General features: G+C 46.4%; 1 protein-coding gene across 4 annotated transcripts in view; it reads left to right on the top strand.

The window, feature by feature from the left end:
- The window catches only part of ARHGEF12 (Rho guanine nucleotide exchange factor 12), a 75,597-nt gene that overhangs the window by 30,197 nt on the left and 30,916 nt on the right, over window positions 1-14,484 (top strand). For 3 of the 4 annotated variants that reach the window (XM_053963256.1, XM_053963253.1, XM_053963255.1), the window contains exons 2-5: window positions 4,927-4,950; window positions 5,666-5,754; window positions 7,204-7,260; window positions 13,747-13,845. Coding sequence is in view for 3 of the 4 variants with exons in the window: in XM_053963253.1 (XP_053819228.1) it covers window positions 4,927-4,950; window positions 5,666-5,754; window positions 7,204-7,260; window positions 13,747-13,845 (269 nt within the window). In the remaining variant the exon portion in view is untranslated. The remainder of the gene's footprint in view (window positions 1-4,926; window positions 4,951-5,665; window positions 5,755-7,203; window positions 7,261-13,746; window positions 13,846-14,484) is intronic. The other variant, XM_053963254.1, reaches the window with a different exon arrangement.

The raw sequence follows: 14,484 nt of genomic DNA on the forward strand, positions 1-14,484 counted from the left end.
TTTTAGTAGGGGAGGGGAAAAAAAAACCAAAAAAAAAACCCAACATGGTTATCTGGATGCTGTGCTATTTATGGTCAGCTATATTTTCAACCTCCCGGGCTAGAATGGAATGCTTTGTACTGCTGGAAGCTGGGAATCCTCCCTGCTCTCGTGCTTTTTGACAAATTTAGTCTTCAAATCACCTTTTGCTGCTTGGCTTCAAGGTGGTTATTAGGCACTGGTGGTGCATATGTGTGAGCTAGCCTGAAATGCAATGTTTAATCCACGGTGTTACTACTTGTAGGTGTATTTTCCTCACTTAAATCGATTTTCCTAATGCAGCATGACTAAGGAGACACACTTCTAGTCATTTGATGCATTTAAATGACTCAAATTATTCGGACCCAGCACTTTAAAAACAAAATCTGACTTGGCTTTTAATTGGTGCTGGTATTTGGGAGAGTGGAACAACTCGTTTGAAAATGTGCTGATGTTCATCAGTTATCAGACAAAATGTCTACAGGGTTTTTATCGTGGAGCCTAAACTTGCCAGCTCCATTTGGAATTAAGGCTCCAGCTGTTCACCACACCCTGCTCTGCCTTCTTGCTGCTGTTTACAGTAGGAGGTGAAATATATTTTAATTTGAATTATGTTGTGCTGGGTGCTGTAACACGGTGAGGGGATTTTCAGGGCTGCTTTCAAATTTAATATAATTTCCAAATGAAGATCAGTTGCACTGAAACACAGATAAACTCCCGGGAGCTCCTCTGTGATCTTTGATTGGATTTTATCCATTTTTACTCTGCTTCCTGCTGTAGTGACACAGTGTTTGGGAAATGAGGAATGCCTTCCAGGTGGTGTTCAGGCAGGGAAATGGGAGAAGGGAGGAATGTGGTACTGAATGCTCCCAGCAAGGACCAGTGCTGTAGCCTCAGCTCAGCTGAGTCTTCCACCTAAAACTTCTGTGATTTCATAGCTGGTGCCCAGGAATGATTTCAGGAGGGGAGGTTTTCTTTGGGGTGGAGAGCTTCACCTTCAGCCTGGACAAAGCCAGTCCTTTTCCTATCCATTGATCTTAGGGAGTACCTGTGAAGCAAGGGAAAGTCAGGAGAGGGTGGGGAGAGGTGGTTGTGTAGGACTGTGCTGGGATGATCTGCTGCCTCCATCCCTGCTCCCATCATCCCTGCTGCATCCTCTCCCTGCCTCCATCCCTGCTCCCATCATCCCTGCTCCCATCCTCTCCCTGCCTCCATCCCTGCTCCCCAACTTCTCCCTGCCTCCATCCCTGCTCCCATCATCCCTGCTCCCCAACTTCTCCCTGCCTTAATCCCTGCTCCCCATCCTGTCCCTGCCTTCATCCCTGCTCCCAATTTCTCCCTGCCTCCATCCCTGCTCCCCAAACTGTCTCTGCCTCCATCCTTGCTCCCCCATCCTCTCCCTGCCTCCATCCCTGCTCCCATCCTGTCCCTGTCTCCATCCCTGCTCCCATCCTGTCCCTGTCTCCATCCCTGCTCCCATCCTGTCCCTGTCTCCATCCCTGCTCCCATCCTGTCCCTGTCTCCATCCTTGCTCCCCAACCTCTCCCTGCCTCCATCCCTGCTCCCATCCTATCCCTGCCTCCATCTCTGCTCCCAATTTCTCTCTGCCTCCATCCCTGCTCCCCATCCTGTCCCTGACTCCATCCCTGCTCCCATCCTGTCCCTGACTCCATCCCTGCTCCCCAACTTCTCCCTGCTTCCATCCCTGCTCCCATCATCCCTGCTCCCATCCTGTCCCTGTCTCCATCCCTGCTCCCATCCTGTCCCTGCCTCCCTCCCTGCCTGCCTGGGACAAGCAGGAACCTCAGGAAGCTGAGCCAAGGGGCTCCATCCAGCGCTGCCCAGGGTGGGGGGCACAGCCCTGGAATGGGGTCTCTTGCCAGGGAGGTTTCCCCAGAGGCAGCTGGATGCTGACCCCTGGTACCATCCAGCTGTGAGCACAGCTGTGGATTAGGAACAGGGGGTTTTGGCTCCCACCCCACAGGAATTTGATGTTCGCTGGTAACGTCAAAGCACTGAAAAAAATTCCGGTGTTTTCAGCGCTGCTTTGTTTACAAAAACTTTAAAGTTCCTTCCTAAATAATTAATCACCAGGCTAGTATAATAAGCAGAAAGGTTTTACACAACTTCTAGACCTGGAAAATAGGACATTAGTGTGTCACAGATAATGAAGAGCTCTGAACCAGCCCAAAAGATCCAGCAGTGAACTCGACTTTGTGTTGTCCACAAACTCTGCCTGATGCTGCAGCAGCAGAGCCTGCAGTTCTGGGTGCTGATAAGAACCTCTGTAGGATAAAGTTTGTCACTAAAATGCTTCATTAAAATACTTAACCAGTGGTGTTAGGGTTTTTTATGCAGATCAAAAGTTCAAATGCATCAGATAAAAAAATGGGTGTAATTCATCCTAAGCATCTTTTCCTATCTTTCCCTAGATTCCTTTTTTTTTTTTTTTTCTCTTTTCTGCTTTTCAGTGAAACACTTGATTGCTGCTGCATCTGTTGGCTGCTCAGGGTTCAGGCAGGGTTAGATTGGCCTGAGATGACTTTTGTTTGCTTTCCTTTGGGATTCAAGCTGTCTGTCCTGCACCGAGTCCTCCTTCCCTGGCTGAAATTTGTAAATAGGAGGATGGGCTGCTAAAGAGATGTGGCTTTGCAGGTAGAGCAGAATGAGGAGAGGAGGTTTCTTACTTGAATCAGAGTGGATTTCCCAGGCTTTAAAGATTAAAATAGAGCTTTTGGGGGCTGGAGGAAGGAGGATTACCCCTTCTTGCCTTCAATTAATTAACTTTTTGCTGTTTATGCAATCACAGGCCCTATCTACCCCCCTTAATTTGGAAGCTGCTGTTGTAGTTCAGCTAAACTCGATGCTGTTATCTGAAAGATGGCAAGTGTCTTGCTGTGGATAATTATTTTCAGGAACAGGCAGACAACATTTTAATTTCCCTTGCCTAATGTGTCATCAGATGCTCGTTCTGGAGTTCCATATTAGTGCATGTTTGCACAGGGGATTGGCATGTGGGAGCTGGCCAGTTTTGGGTGGATCCACACTTGATGGCACAGCCCTTGCTCCGAGAGAGGGCTTAGGCTGGCTCTGTGCAGCCACTCAGGGTTTTCAGGTAAGTGCTGAAAAACCTACCTGGAAACAGCCACTCAGGGTTTTCAGGTAACCCTAAAGCTTAGGGTTTTCAGGTGGACTTTTCAAGGAGGGAGTTATACTGGGGTTTTAGGACTGGGCTTTTCCTGCCTGGGTCACTCCAGGTGGAATTATGGAAGGAAGAGGAGAGGAGGAGGTGACAAGAGGAGCATTTGGGAAAGTTTTGTGCTGCCAGTCAAGGAATCTTGGTTGTAATGGTCTGGAAAACTCTGGGAGAGTGGTTTGGTTGTGGGAGAGGGCCATTGCACAGCTCAGGATCACAGCAATGCCACCTCCAGGGATGGGGACCCCAGACCCCCCTGGGCAGCCCCTCCCAGTGTCCAACAACGCTTTCCATGGAAAAATTCCTGCTGCTGCCCAGCCTGAGGCTCTTCCCTCTCATCCTTCCCCTCATCTGGGAGAAGATTCCAAAGCCCCCTTGGCTGCAACCTCCTTTCACCTGAGCCTGGCTTTGGAGCTGTTCACAGAATTCACAAATTCACAGAATTCACAAATCACAGAATTCACAAATCACAGAGTTCACAAATCACAGAAATCACAAATCACAGAATTCCCAAATCACAGAATTCACAAATCACAGAATTCACAAATTCACAGAATTCACAAATCACAGAAATCACAAATCCCAGAAATCACAAATCACAGAGTTCACAAATCACAGAATTCACAAATCACAGAATCCCCAGGTTGGAAGAGACCTCCAAGATCATCGAGTCCAACCCAGCCCCAGCACCTCAACTGAACCCTGGCACCCAGTGCCACATCCAGGCTTTGTTAAACACACCCAGGGATGGTGACTGCACCACCTCCCTGGGCAGAACATTCCAGAGCTTTATCACCCTTTCTGTAAAAAACTTTTTCCTGATATCCAGCCTAAATTTCTATTGGCACTGCTTGAGACTGTGTCCTCTGGTTCTGTCAGTGCTGCCTGTCCCTGAGACAGAGCTGCTGTTCTTGTCCCTCTCCTGTTGTCCTTTTCTAATCCAGACTTGGGGTCATGAACAAATCGATGTTTTTCAACGAAAAACATAAAAAAAATAGAAAAATAAAGGTCATTTCTTGCCCCGGTCACCTCTGTGGTGGTCGAGTTGTGTGGGCTTGAATTTCTTCCCTCTAATCCCTCACCCCAGCACTTCCAGAAAAATGTATATAAATAGGAGAAAATGCATGAAGAATAACTATTATATATATAGGGGGAAATTATCAGCTATAACCCAGCCTTCCTTTAGAACAAAAAGTGATTTAAGTTACCTGTCCTTGCCTTGCACAGCTCTAAATGTGTGTTTTGCCTTCCTGCTGATGGATCTAAAACATAAATGGAGTAGGAATGGAGCTGAGCTTGTGAGCCTGAGGAGGAAATGATTGTATTTTATGAGAGTAGAAGTTCTGGTGCCTCGAGCTGGATGGCACCCACCTTGTTCTGTCAGGAATTCAAGGGAAAACAAATCCTGGATTCACAAATCCCGCCTTTTCCTCGGTTAAAAATACAAATACACTTTGTTCTCCCTTCAGCTTTGGATTTGTTGCTTTTGTTATCTGCATGTGTAATACTACTTGGAATAGGTAATTTAATTTCAACTTTGTTGCACTTGTCTCAAAGATGGCAAGTTCGTGGAGTTCCATGAAAATAGAGATTGTTTTTTGTGAAGGTACTACAGAAGTGTAAAATAACTGTTTGCACTTGAGCACTGATATTGACATAAAACCTAATATTGAAAAATAAAAGTTCATGAAACTTTTTTTTTTTCTTTTCAGGTTTCCTCTCAAAAAACCTTCGAGGTGAGTTCCTGAAATTTGCTTTTTTTTTGTCTGTATTGTAAATTATGCTGCAGCATTTTTGTAGGGGGAATGCTTTTAAAAGTTTTATAAATATAGATATATACAAACCCAGCTGGTAGTACCCATTACAGATGTGAGGAAATCAATATCCAGATGGGGATAAGGTGCCAAAAATAGATTTCTTGGTGGTGTCCTTGGCATGGGGTGACCATTTGCATTCTGTGACATGGCTGGGGGCTCATCTTACCTGAGATTTGAGATGGTCAGGGAAGGAAGGGGACACTGTTGGTACAGGTGCTTCCCTTCTGGGGAGATTCTAAATCTTTAATTTTGGCATGATGAAATATTTAAAGTTTGCTGGGAGAGTTAAGATTTCAGGAGGGTTTGTTTTTTTTTTTTTTTTCCCATTAAATTTATTTGGCTTTTAAGATAAAATATGGGCTGATGCTGAGTGATAAAGAGAATGCACTTGCTGTTACCAATTCTGGAGGTTACCAACACTGTTCCTGGAGCCTTGGATCCACTCCCAGAGATTGCAAGGGAGATCATTTTCCCCTTTGAATTCAGCCTGGGAATAAATTTTTTAAGGGAACTCGATGCCTAGGCTTTAATCTGAATTTCTGGTGAGCAGGCAGAGCTGGGTGAGGTTTGTGTGAGCGCTCAGGCAGCTCCTGTGGGCTCTGGTGTGAGGATATTTTGCTTTTCTGTGCCCCAGACACGGCAGCATTCTGAGCAGAGAGTCTCCAGCAGACAAGAAGCAGAAGGTTGAACGCTGCAGCAGCACCCACGACTTCGATCCCACAGGTAAAGTCCTGAAATTCAAGGGGGAAAAAAAAAAAAAACCCAAACAAAAGCACTGGGAAGTCGATTAAAAACGATTTTAATGTGGTTTTCAGGGCTGTGTTGTTCTGCAGAGGCAGTGTGGGCATTGAAATGAATGTGGGCTTGGTTTTAAACACCCTCATAATCAACCTGGATTAGTGTATCAGTAAATAATTCTAACAACTTCCACTTTCAGCAAAGTCAGGAGGCAAAGGCTGTAATGAGCTGTTCAGGAGTTCTTCAGTGGAATCTGAAATTGGAGATGTGGTTGGCCCAGCCAGGGCTGGGGTTTTAATTCTGGGGGGTTTGTTTTGTTCTTTAGTCGATTTTGATCCCTCTCTGCCCCTTGCAAAGTGAATTTGTGCTTCCTAAGGTGACGCATTTGGAGATCAGCTCCTCATTTTAAAGGATTTGCTGTCCTACTTCTGTTTAGCCTGCTTTTATTTTAGTTAAATTAGGGAAATGGAGGTGCACACAGGATTCTTGTTCTCTCTGGAGCACTCCCCCAGTGCCTGCTCATGAAATTCCTGCCAGGCTCCTGTCTGAGCCTCCTGGCCCCATGCAAGGTGCATTTTTCCTGTCTGTGCATTCAGGCTTTTCCCTGGGGCTTGGGGAGTGTAGGGGAGGTGAATGGAAGAAGGACACAACTTGTAGGATGTGTTTTTTTTGTGCACAAGGCTGATGTTTCTAAACCACTCTGGTGATGGTTTCTGCCACTGGCTGCATGAGTCCTTCTAGTGTGCACAAAATAAATGAAAATGGGCTTTAAATGCCCATTTAATGGGGAAAAAAAACCTGGTTTAGTGCTTGTCTTCTTTTCCTTTGGGATAGGTAATGTGAAATTATTTCACGTTGGGGGAGCTCTCAGGCTCTGAACTCATTTTGTGGAAGGAATTTAATTTCTCCAGAAGCAAACTTGAGGAATCCTGTAATCTCAATTTGCAGAAAGTCACTCCAGAGTTGAGAGCTGTTACCTGACCCCGTGCTTGTGCTTTGATAGGGCAACTCTGCACTGCAGCCTGCAGAAAACCCTTTTCTTTTATTGAAGGGGTGAATTCAGGATGCTGAACTGCTGTGCCTCTGCTGATTATTGACTCTGGGGAGAAACACTGCCAGAGTCTCTGTGCTTGGACTGGTTTTTATCTGTAGTTACTGCAGAGAACTCCTCTGGTCGTGTCCCAGCTCCTGTAACAGATTCTGTGTGCTGTTACCTGTGTCTCCCTGTATTATTCACCCTTATTCCAAGTGTTCCACCTGTGTTTTGTTCACATCTTATTTGTGTTTTGCACGATTTAACCTGAGAAATCCGAGTCTGTGTTTTTTTTTTTTTTTTTTTTTTTTTTTTCATGAAGTTTTTTTTTTTTTTTTTTCCTCATGTTTGGTCTCCATATTTTCTATATCTCTCTCTCCTTTTCTCCTGCTCTCGTGCAGATAGCTCCTCCAAGAAGACAAAGTCTAGTTCTGAGGAGAGTAGATCCGAGACGTATGGTAAGCCAAAGCTGCAGCCTCCCCCTGGGCAGCTCCTGCTTTTCCTGTCTGTGAATCCCAGGCTTTTCCCCCTCCCCTGATCTGCATGGTTGGCTCTGCAGCAGGGACTGCCCTTCCATCCTGCTTCAGTTCTCAGCTTGGAGCATGTCAGTGGCTGGAAAATGTTAAATCTGGCTCCTGTGGAGGTGCCACTGCTGGGCTGAGCCCCAGTGACTGTAGAAATGTATTTGAACAACTTAGGCCTCAGTGTGCACCAGCCATGTAAGTGTTCTTATCAGAAGTTTCTCAGGGAGAAATCTCAACTGTTTCAGAGAGAATTTTCAACTGTTTTTATCAGAATTCTCTGTGGAATTTATTAAGGTTACTAAAACATAAACTGAGAACAAAGAAACTAAGAAACCACGTACCAAGATCACAAGAAGTAGATAACAGAAAACTATAGAACACCTACACGGTAATCAATCCCAGACACTGAGAAATGGAAGCAGAGAATGAGGAAACAAGACAAAGGAATTTGTAGACTCTATAAAAGTGTATATAATGTAAACAATAAACAGCTTCTGCTTAATCATATTAGTTATTCAGGAGTCCTGGTTTTCCCACAAGTGACCATCTGGGCTGTTCCTGCTGCTGGGAGCAGGGCCACCAGGAATTAGGTGGCTGTGCTGCCCCCAGGCTCTGGGGGACAAGCAGGGACAGGGGTTTGAGCTGTCTTTAAGGCGTTTGACCCGCTCAGGCATTCAGCTCCTAAGCCAGGCAGGGTTTTCAGCAGCCTGGAAAGGCTCTGCAGCCCTGCAGGAGCAGCCAGAGCTGCCCTTCCATCCTGCTGCAGTTCTCAGCTTGGAGCCTGCTAGTGGCTGGAAAATGTTCAATCTGGCACCTGTGGGGGTGGCACTGGGTGCTCCTGGCAGTGAGGACACAGCTCCCAAAGGGGTTTGTGCTTGGAGGAAAGTCTGTGCCACGTTCTCACTCACGTTCATCTTCCTGCATTGTTTGTAGGTGTTCTCTGTCGGTTCCTTTTGACAGGAGTGGAAAAATGTGTCTGTGAATAATTTAAATAAGTGGAGGGATGGGAACTGCTCTGTCCCAGAGAGAGGGAGTGGCCCTGCTCTCCTGGGCTTGTTGGCTGCAGTGAATGGCACATAACAAGTTTGGGGTGGGAATACCCCACACATCCTGTGCTGTCCCTACACCTGTGTGCCCCCTCAGCTTTGCCAGCTGTGTCAGCCTTGGGGCTGTGACACTCCCCCTGCTCTAGGGACTTACTCCACTTCCAGTCTCTGATATTTGCATTCAGACCTTAGAATCTAGAAGGCCACAAGTGTTCACAAGTTGTTTTTTGGATCCTATCAACATCTTCAGCCCCTTGGACTTGGGCTGAATCTGCCTGCACTTCTTAATTCCAAGTGTGCATGTCTTGACTGCAGCCATGGGTTACCTTTCTTTTCCTTTACTGTTTTTTAAAATTCATGTTTAAAGCAGTCTGTGACACTTTCTGATTTCAATCTGTTCAGAAAATTGCTGCTGCTAAACCTGCTGTGGGATTTTGGATGAAGTGACTCTTCCAGAATCATCAGCTTTATCATTCCACTGGAATAAAACTGCCAGGTGTTCATGGCTGTGCTCCAGCTTCTTAACCACCTCTGGAGTACAAAGTGATGCTGTCAGAGCAAGGAACACTAAAAAATAACCAAACAACACCAACCCTGAAGAGTTCAAACCAACACAGGCATGTTAGGAAAAGCTGGTGCAGTCTGGGGAGGTGTGTCCTGTTCTTTCCGTGAGATCTCTTCGTTTCCCCTGGATTTTTTAACAAAAAAAAAAAAAAAAAAAAAAGCAAAGTAATATGATAGCCACGTTCCTCAGGGTGTGAGAGTGTTCCTTCAGGAGCTGTAAACACCTTGGAGGGTGCCTTGATGGAAACCTGTCTCGGGGAGAGCTGGCTTGCTGCAGCTTGTCATTCCTCCTGCCACCCTCCCGGGGAACAGCAGGGAGAGGGCTGGAGCAGCAGGGATTTGGGGCTGATTTTGTGGGTTTGAAGCCAGGCTAGTCAGGATAACCAAACCCCTGTGCTCATTTTTGCCTGGTGCTGCTTCCCCACGGAGTGCTGCAGGTGCTGTGGGTTAACGACAGGAAACATTTGCTGGGACATCTCCGTGTTTATCCCTCTGCCCCAGCCTGGCTTTCCTCGTGTGCCAGAAACAAACACAACTTCCTCACGTGAGCCCTGACTCCCCCCAAGCTTCCTGCAGATGCTGTCCCCGTGTCCAGGATCCCTGGGAGCAGCTCCCACTCCATCCTTCCTTCCCAGTGGCCTTGCCCTGCCTTTTTGTCTGCTTTTCCCAGGTTTCTCTGGAATGTGTGCAGAGCTCTGCTGTTTGCTTTGGAAGGGATCAAACTATTCCAAAGCCTCCAAGTAGAAACTCTGTACTGATATTTTCCTCACTGCTGACTGGATGGGGGCTGGCTGCTGCAAAGGGAATAATAGGGAGGGCTGGAATGACAGCAGGAAGAGGAGGAGTGGCTTTGGTGGGTGTTTGCTCTCACCTCTTGAAATTTTTAATTTAGGAGCCAGAATTTCCTGAAGTGTGTGAGTGACTTGGGGCGGGGGGCAGAGTAGTCAGGGAGGGAAATTGTTCTAATGTACAGAAATTAATTTAAAATGTAAAAAGAATGTAGTTAATTTAAAATAAAATGTACAGAAATATCTCTCAGTGATATATTTTCATTCATAAACTCAACCATCTCACCTTTGTGAGATTCAACAAAATTCAGATTATCAGGAGAGAGAATGAGTATAGTTTGTTATGCTGTAATTTGCTAATTAGTGCCGTGGTCTCCCATGATATTAAGTATCTTTTCCTCAAAGTAGCATTTTCATCTCTTAAATGAACTTAAAACTGAAATTACCTTTCAGGGTGGTAGGTGAGGTATCAGTTTCTTGTTCCTTTTCCTCACAATTTGGTTGCTCTCCAAAAATATCTTCCTTTCTATTCAGCAATCATCAATTTCTGGCCTAAATATTAGCCTGGACTTGAAACAAACTCTTTCACATATTTTCTCCAACTTTGTGATAAGTTTTTGTTTTGAAACCCCAGATTTGAGATGTTTTGAAATTTAAACTAACTCTCCCTGGGGGTTTTTTTACAGTCCTTACAGCTTTGTGTCTTTATGTTGTGGCCACTATTTTTTCCAGAGAAACTTGCCTCTATAAAAGTTCTGTTTATATTTGTGGAGCAGCATTTCTGACAATATTTTATAGACAGAAAGCTTCCCAAATGAAGTGAAACATTTGGCCACTCTCAAAACCCCGAGGGGTTTGGTTTTTTGTTTATGGAATGATTCATTTCAAGTCCCTCTGTTAAACTGCATTTTCCTATCGTGGCCTCATGCTCCCAGGGGAGGTTTTAGTTCCCAAATCTCAGCTCCTAGGCTTGGATTAGACTTGGGAGATGGAATCCACATCCCATGGAATCCCAGGCTGGTTTGGGGTGGAAGAATCCTTAAAAATGATTTTGTTCCAACCATTCCATGGGCAGGGACACCTTGCCCTGGCCCAGGCTGCCCCCAGCCTCGTCCATCCTCATCTCTCCATTCTCTCAGTCAGGTTTTTAGAGTGAAACCCCTGCTCTGTTTGCTCCTAAAGAAATTCCTGTATTGTTAAATAACTTCCAAATAGGATGTAGAGAAGAGAAAAAGAAAAATGAGCTTCCCAGAGCAGCTGTTGGGCAGCCCAGATGAGTCTGGCCAGGCTGTTTGAGACAATTATTTTGGCCCTGGGGTGTCAGTGACCTTGAGAAGTCCAGACTTTGTCCTTCCACGGTCCCAAAGACGCTCTTGGAGCAGGGCTGGAGAAGGGAGAGGGACGAGTGCCACCTACTGAAGCTCCTCTCAGCTTTCCATGCAGTTTTTCTCTTTGCTTTCACTTTTAATTTTAACCTCTTTGACTCCAGCACAGGTTTGGCTGCTTTGTTGTCCTCCTGGCTTGAGTGAGTTTGGGGGAATTTTCATCTCCATGAGGACAAAAAACATTAAAATTGATTATTTTTCCTCCAGAATTTTAGGAATCCACTCCAGACACAAACAGAGACTGATTTTAAAGCATGGTTAAGTGATGTCTCTTCACTTCATAACATAAAGATACTGTTAAGGAAAGCAAAAATGGGAATAAAATAATTAATAATTTTGAGTACTATCAATGACAAAATCTGTTGACTTTGTAATACTCACTGAGTTTCAGCTGGAAAAAGTGAAATATCGTGGTGGGATATTCAAAAATGAGCAGAGTAAAAGCACTTGAAGGTTGCTTCAGGCAGGGAGTGCTATCAGAGCTGATCTAGTTCTGCAGGTCACAGTGTTATCTCCAGAAAACTCACAGATAAACTTCATTAAAATCACTATGAAGTGTATCCTTGTCAAGTGTGCTATCTCCTCTACCTCGTTTCAGCCTTTTATATTGGATTAGGAGAAGGGTTAAGTGTTTGTCCCTTATCTGAAGAAAACAAAGCAATTATGGACTAATTTCAGGTGGAGTTGTCCTGATTTCAGTTGTTTCTCCGTTCTAAATTTATAAGGTGGTCTTGGGTGAAATTGAAGCTTGTGCACTGAAGGAATTTGACTTGAATAAACTTGAATTAAGTTCAGTTATACTCTGCCAGGTCAGTTTATGTTGCGTGGGCACTGCTTTGGCATCAGGAGGAAGCTCCTCAGTAAATCCAAGGATTATTGCTTCTGGAGAAAAAGAAAGCCAGTGGCAGAGCAGACTCGGGGCTCTCCTGTGTCTTTAAACAAGGCCAGTCCTCGTGAGTGAAAAGCTGAGTTTGGAGCCTTTCTCACCGGCCCTGGGGCTGGCAGGGAGCTGCAGAGGAGCTGTTCCTCCCAAACAGCACCGATTCCCACACCCCAGCCCCGGGCATCATTCTTGGGATGTGAGACTTCAAGAAGCTTGGTCATATAAAAGAAGGGGAGGTGCAGGAGGGAGAGGCACCTTCCTCACTTCTCCCTGTGCACGGGGGGGGGGTGAAAGCTGGGGGGGTTTTCCTTCCCATCCACTCCCCAGCCCTGCAGCTGCCAGGTATCCCGTGCTTTGCTCCTGCTTTGTTGGCAGGAGGGGAATTCCTGGGATGTGATAGTGCTGCAGAAGTCCTGGAACACTTTTCCCACTGCTCCCACACCCATTTCCATCTGTGGCACACTGGAGGAGAGCAGGACTGGCTGGGCAGGCAGTGTTGGCTCTTGGGGCTGCTCATTTCCATGGGGAGTTGCTGCAGAGCCCTGGAAGGAGCCGTGGTGGTTTGGGAGCAGTGTGAGACAGGGGAATGACTCCCTGCTCTGTTACCATTCATGCTTTAAAGCTCATTCCAGAAAAGCCAGTCTGGCTGGGACAGCATCTTCCCAATTCCCTGTGTTCCCTCAGCACCAAACAGATCTGCTGCAGTTCTGAACCTGATGTGGGAGAGCTCTGATTTCTCTCTCAAGGTGCCAGTGGAGGAATTTTGCCTGCTGTGCCTTTAGAAATGGAAATGGAAAAGCAAAGCAAGCTGTTAGAAATAAGGGTGATGGAAGTCACCCTGGGAAGCATTTCCAGAGTTCCTGAAGTCACTTTTCAGGGTGAGGGCTCTGCTGTGGGAGGATTTCTGCAGCTGCTTCTAGGAAAGTGCTTGGCAAGGAATATGCCAGGGCTGCTGCTTGCTTGTGCTTTGTCTTTCCCTGGTCCCATTTCCAGGTGAACAAAAGACATCCCCAACGTTCCCCAAATGCTGCACCTATGAAATGAATTTATCTCTGCAGCAGCATTTGTGTTCACATTATACTGAGTATACCAGGAAACAAAACAAGTTGTCTTTGATGTCTCACAGCAGATTAAAGGAGGGGCACATTCAAACTCATCTCCTGGGATTTTGGCCCTGGACTGCTCTTTATTTCAGAAATCCTGTTCAGGGCAGTTAAATGTGGCTTGTACTCCTTCACCTCTGCTGTTCTGGCTCCGTGCAATATTTCTCCTGGAGCAGAAGGTGCCCCAGGAGGAGATTTTGGCTGAGAATTGGGAGAACTTTCCTGATCAATAAATCTGTTTTAGCTCAACCCCCTCATATTACTCTGAGGGATTTGTGCTTCCGTTTTAGAGCAGCAGTTTCTGTTGGTGCAGCCCTCTGAACTATTAATGCAGACAAAAGAAATCCTGCTCATTGGTGTGGGTACTGCTGCTCTTCTTTAAAAGCTGCTTTTCCCTCAGGTTGTGTCTGATGTGCCAGCGCTGTCTGCATCTCTGTTTTGTGTAGCTGGAGCAATAAGCTTGACCTGTCTTGACATCCCTCTCCATTTCTGGACTGCTGCCCTGTTCCTGTCTCTCCTCTACTTTCCCTGTGCTGTGCTGTCCCCGTTCCTTTGAGTACTGTGTGATTATCTGGGAGGATAAGATTTTGGACTGATGCCTGGCTCGTGTCTCTTTGTGTTGCCCTCCCTGTGCTGCCCCTGTGTCCCCAGGCCTGGTGCAGAGGTGTGTGGTGATCCAGCGGGATGAGAACGGCTTCGGGCTGACGGTCAGCGGGGACAACCCCGTCTTTGTGCAGTCTGTCAAGGAAGGTGAGAGCATCCCCCAGGCCTGCCAGCTTCCCATGGGCATCCCCTACGGCAGGGAAGGTACAGGGTGGATATTAGGAAAAAAATTTTCACCGAAAGAATAATAAAGCACTGGAATTGTCTTCCCAGGGAGGTGTTGAATCACCATCTCTGGATGTGTTTAAAAAAAGACTGGACGTGGCACTTGGTGCTACAGTCTAGCTGAGGTGTCAGGGCACGGGTTGGACTTGATGATCTTAGAGGTCTCTTCCAACCTCATTATTGTGTGATTCTGGAAATGTCTGGGAGCTGGAGCAGAAGACTCCCAAGCTCCTGCCAGGCGGGGTGGCTGCAGCTTGGGAGGGGATGTGCAAGGTCAGGGTTGAACAGTGAATTTCTTGCTCTGCTCCTACTCCCAGGCAGCCACTGACAGAACGAGGGGACACAGCCTTAAGCTGTGCCAGGGGAAGTTCAGGTTGGACATCAGGGAAAAATTCTTCACTGAAAGAGGGATTGGGCACTGGAATCACCTGCCCAGGGAGGGGATGGAGTCACCATCCCTGGAGGTGTTTAAAACAAGACTGGAGGTGGCACTTGTGCCATGGTTTAGGTGATGAGGAGGTGTCAGGTCACAGGTTGGACTTGGTGATCTCAAAGGTCTTT

This window comes from Vidua chalybeata, chromosome 23 (genome assembly GCF_026979565.1).
Source record: "Vidua chalybeata isolate OUT-0048 chromosome 23, bVidCha1 merged haplotype, whole genome shotgun sequence".
Classification (NCBI taxonomy): Eukaryota; Metazoa; Chordata; class Aves; order Passeriformes; family Viduidae; genus Vidua; species Vidua chalybeata.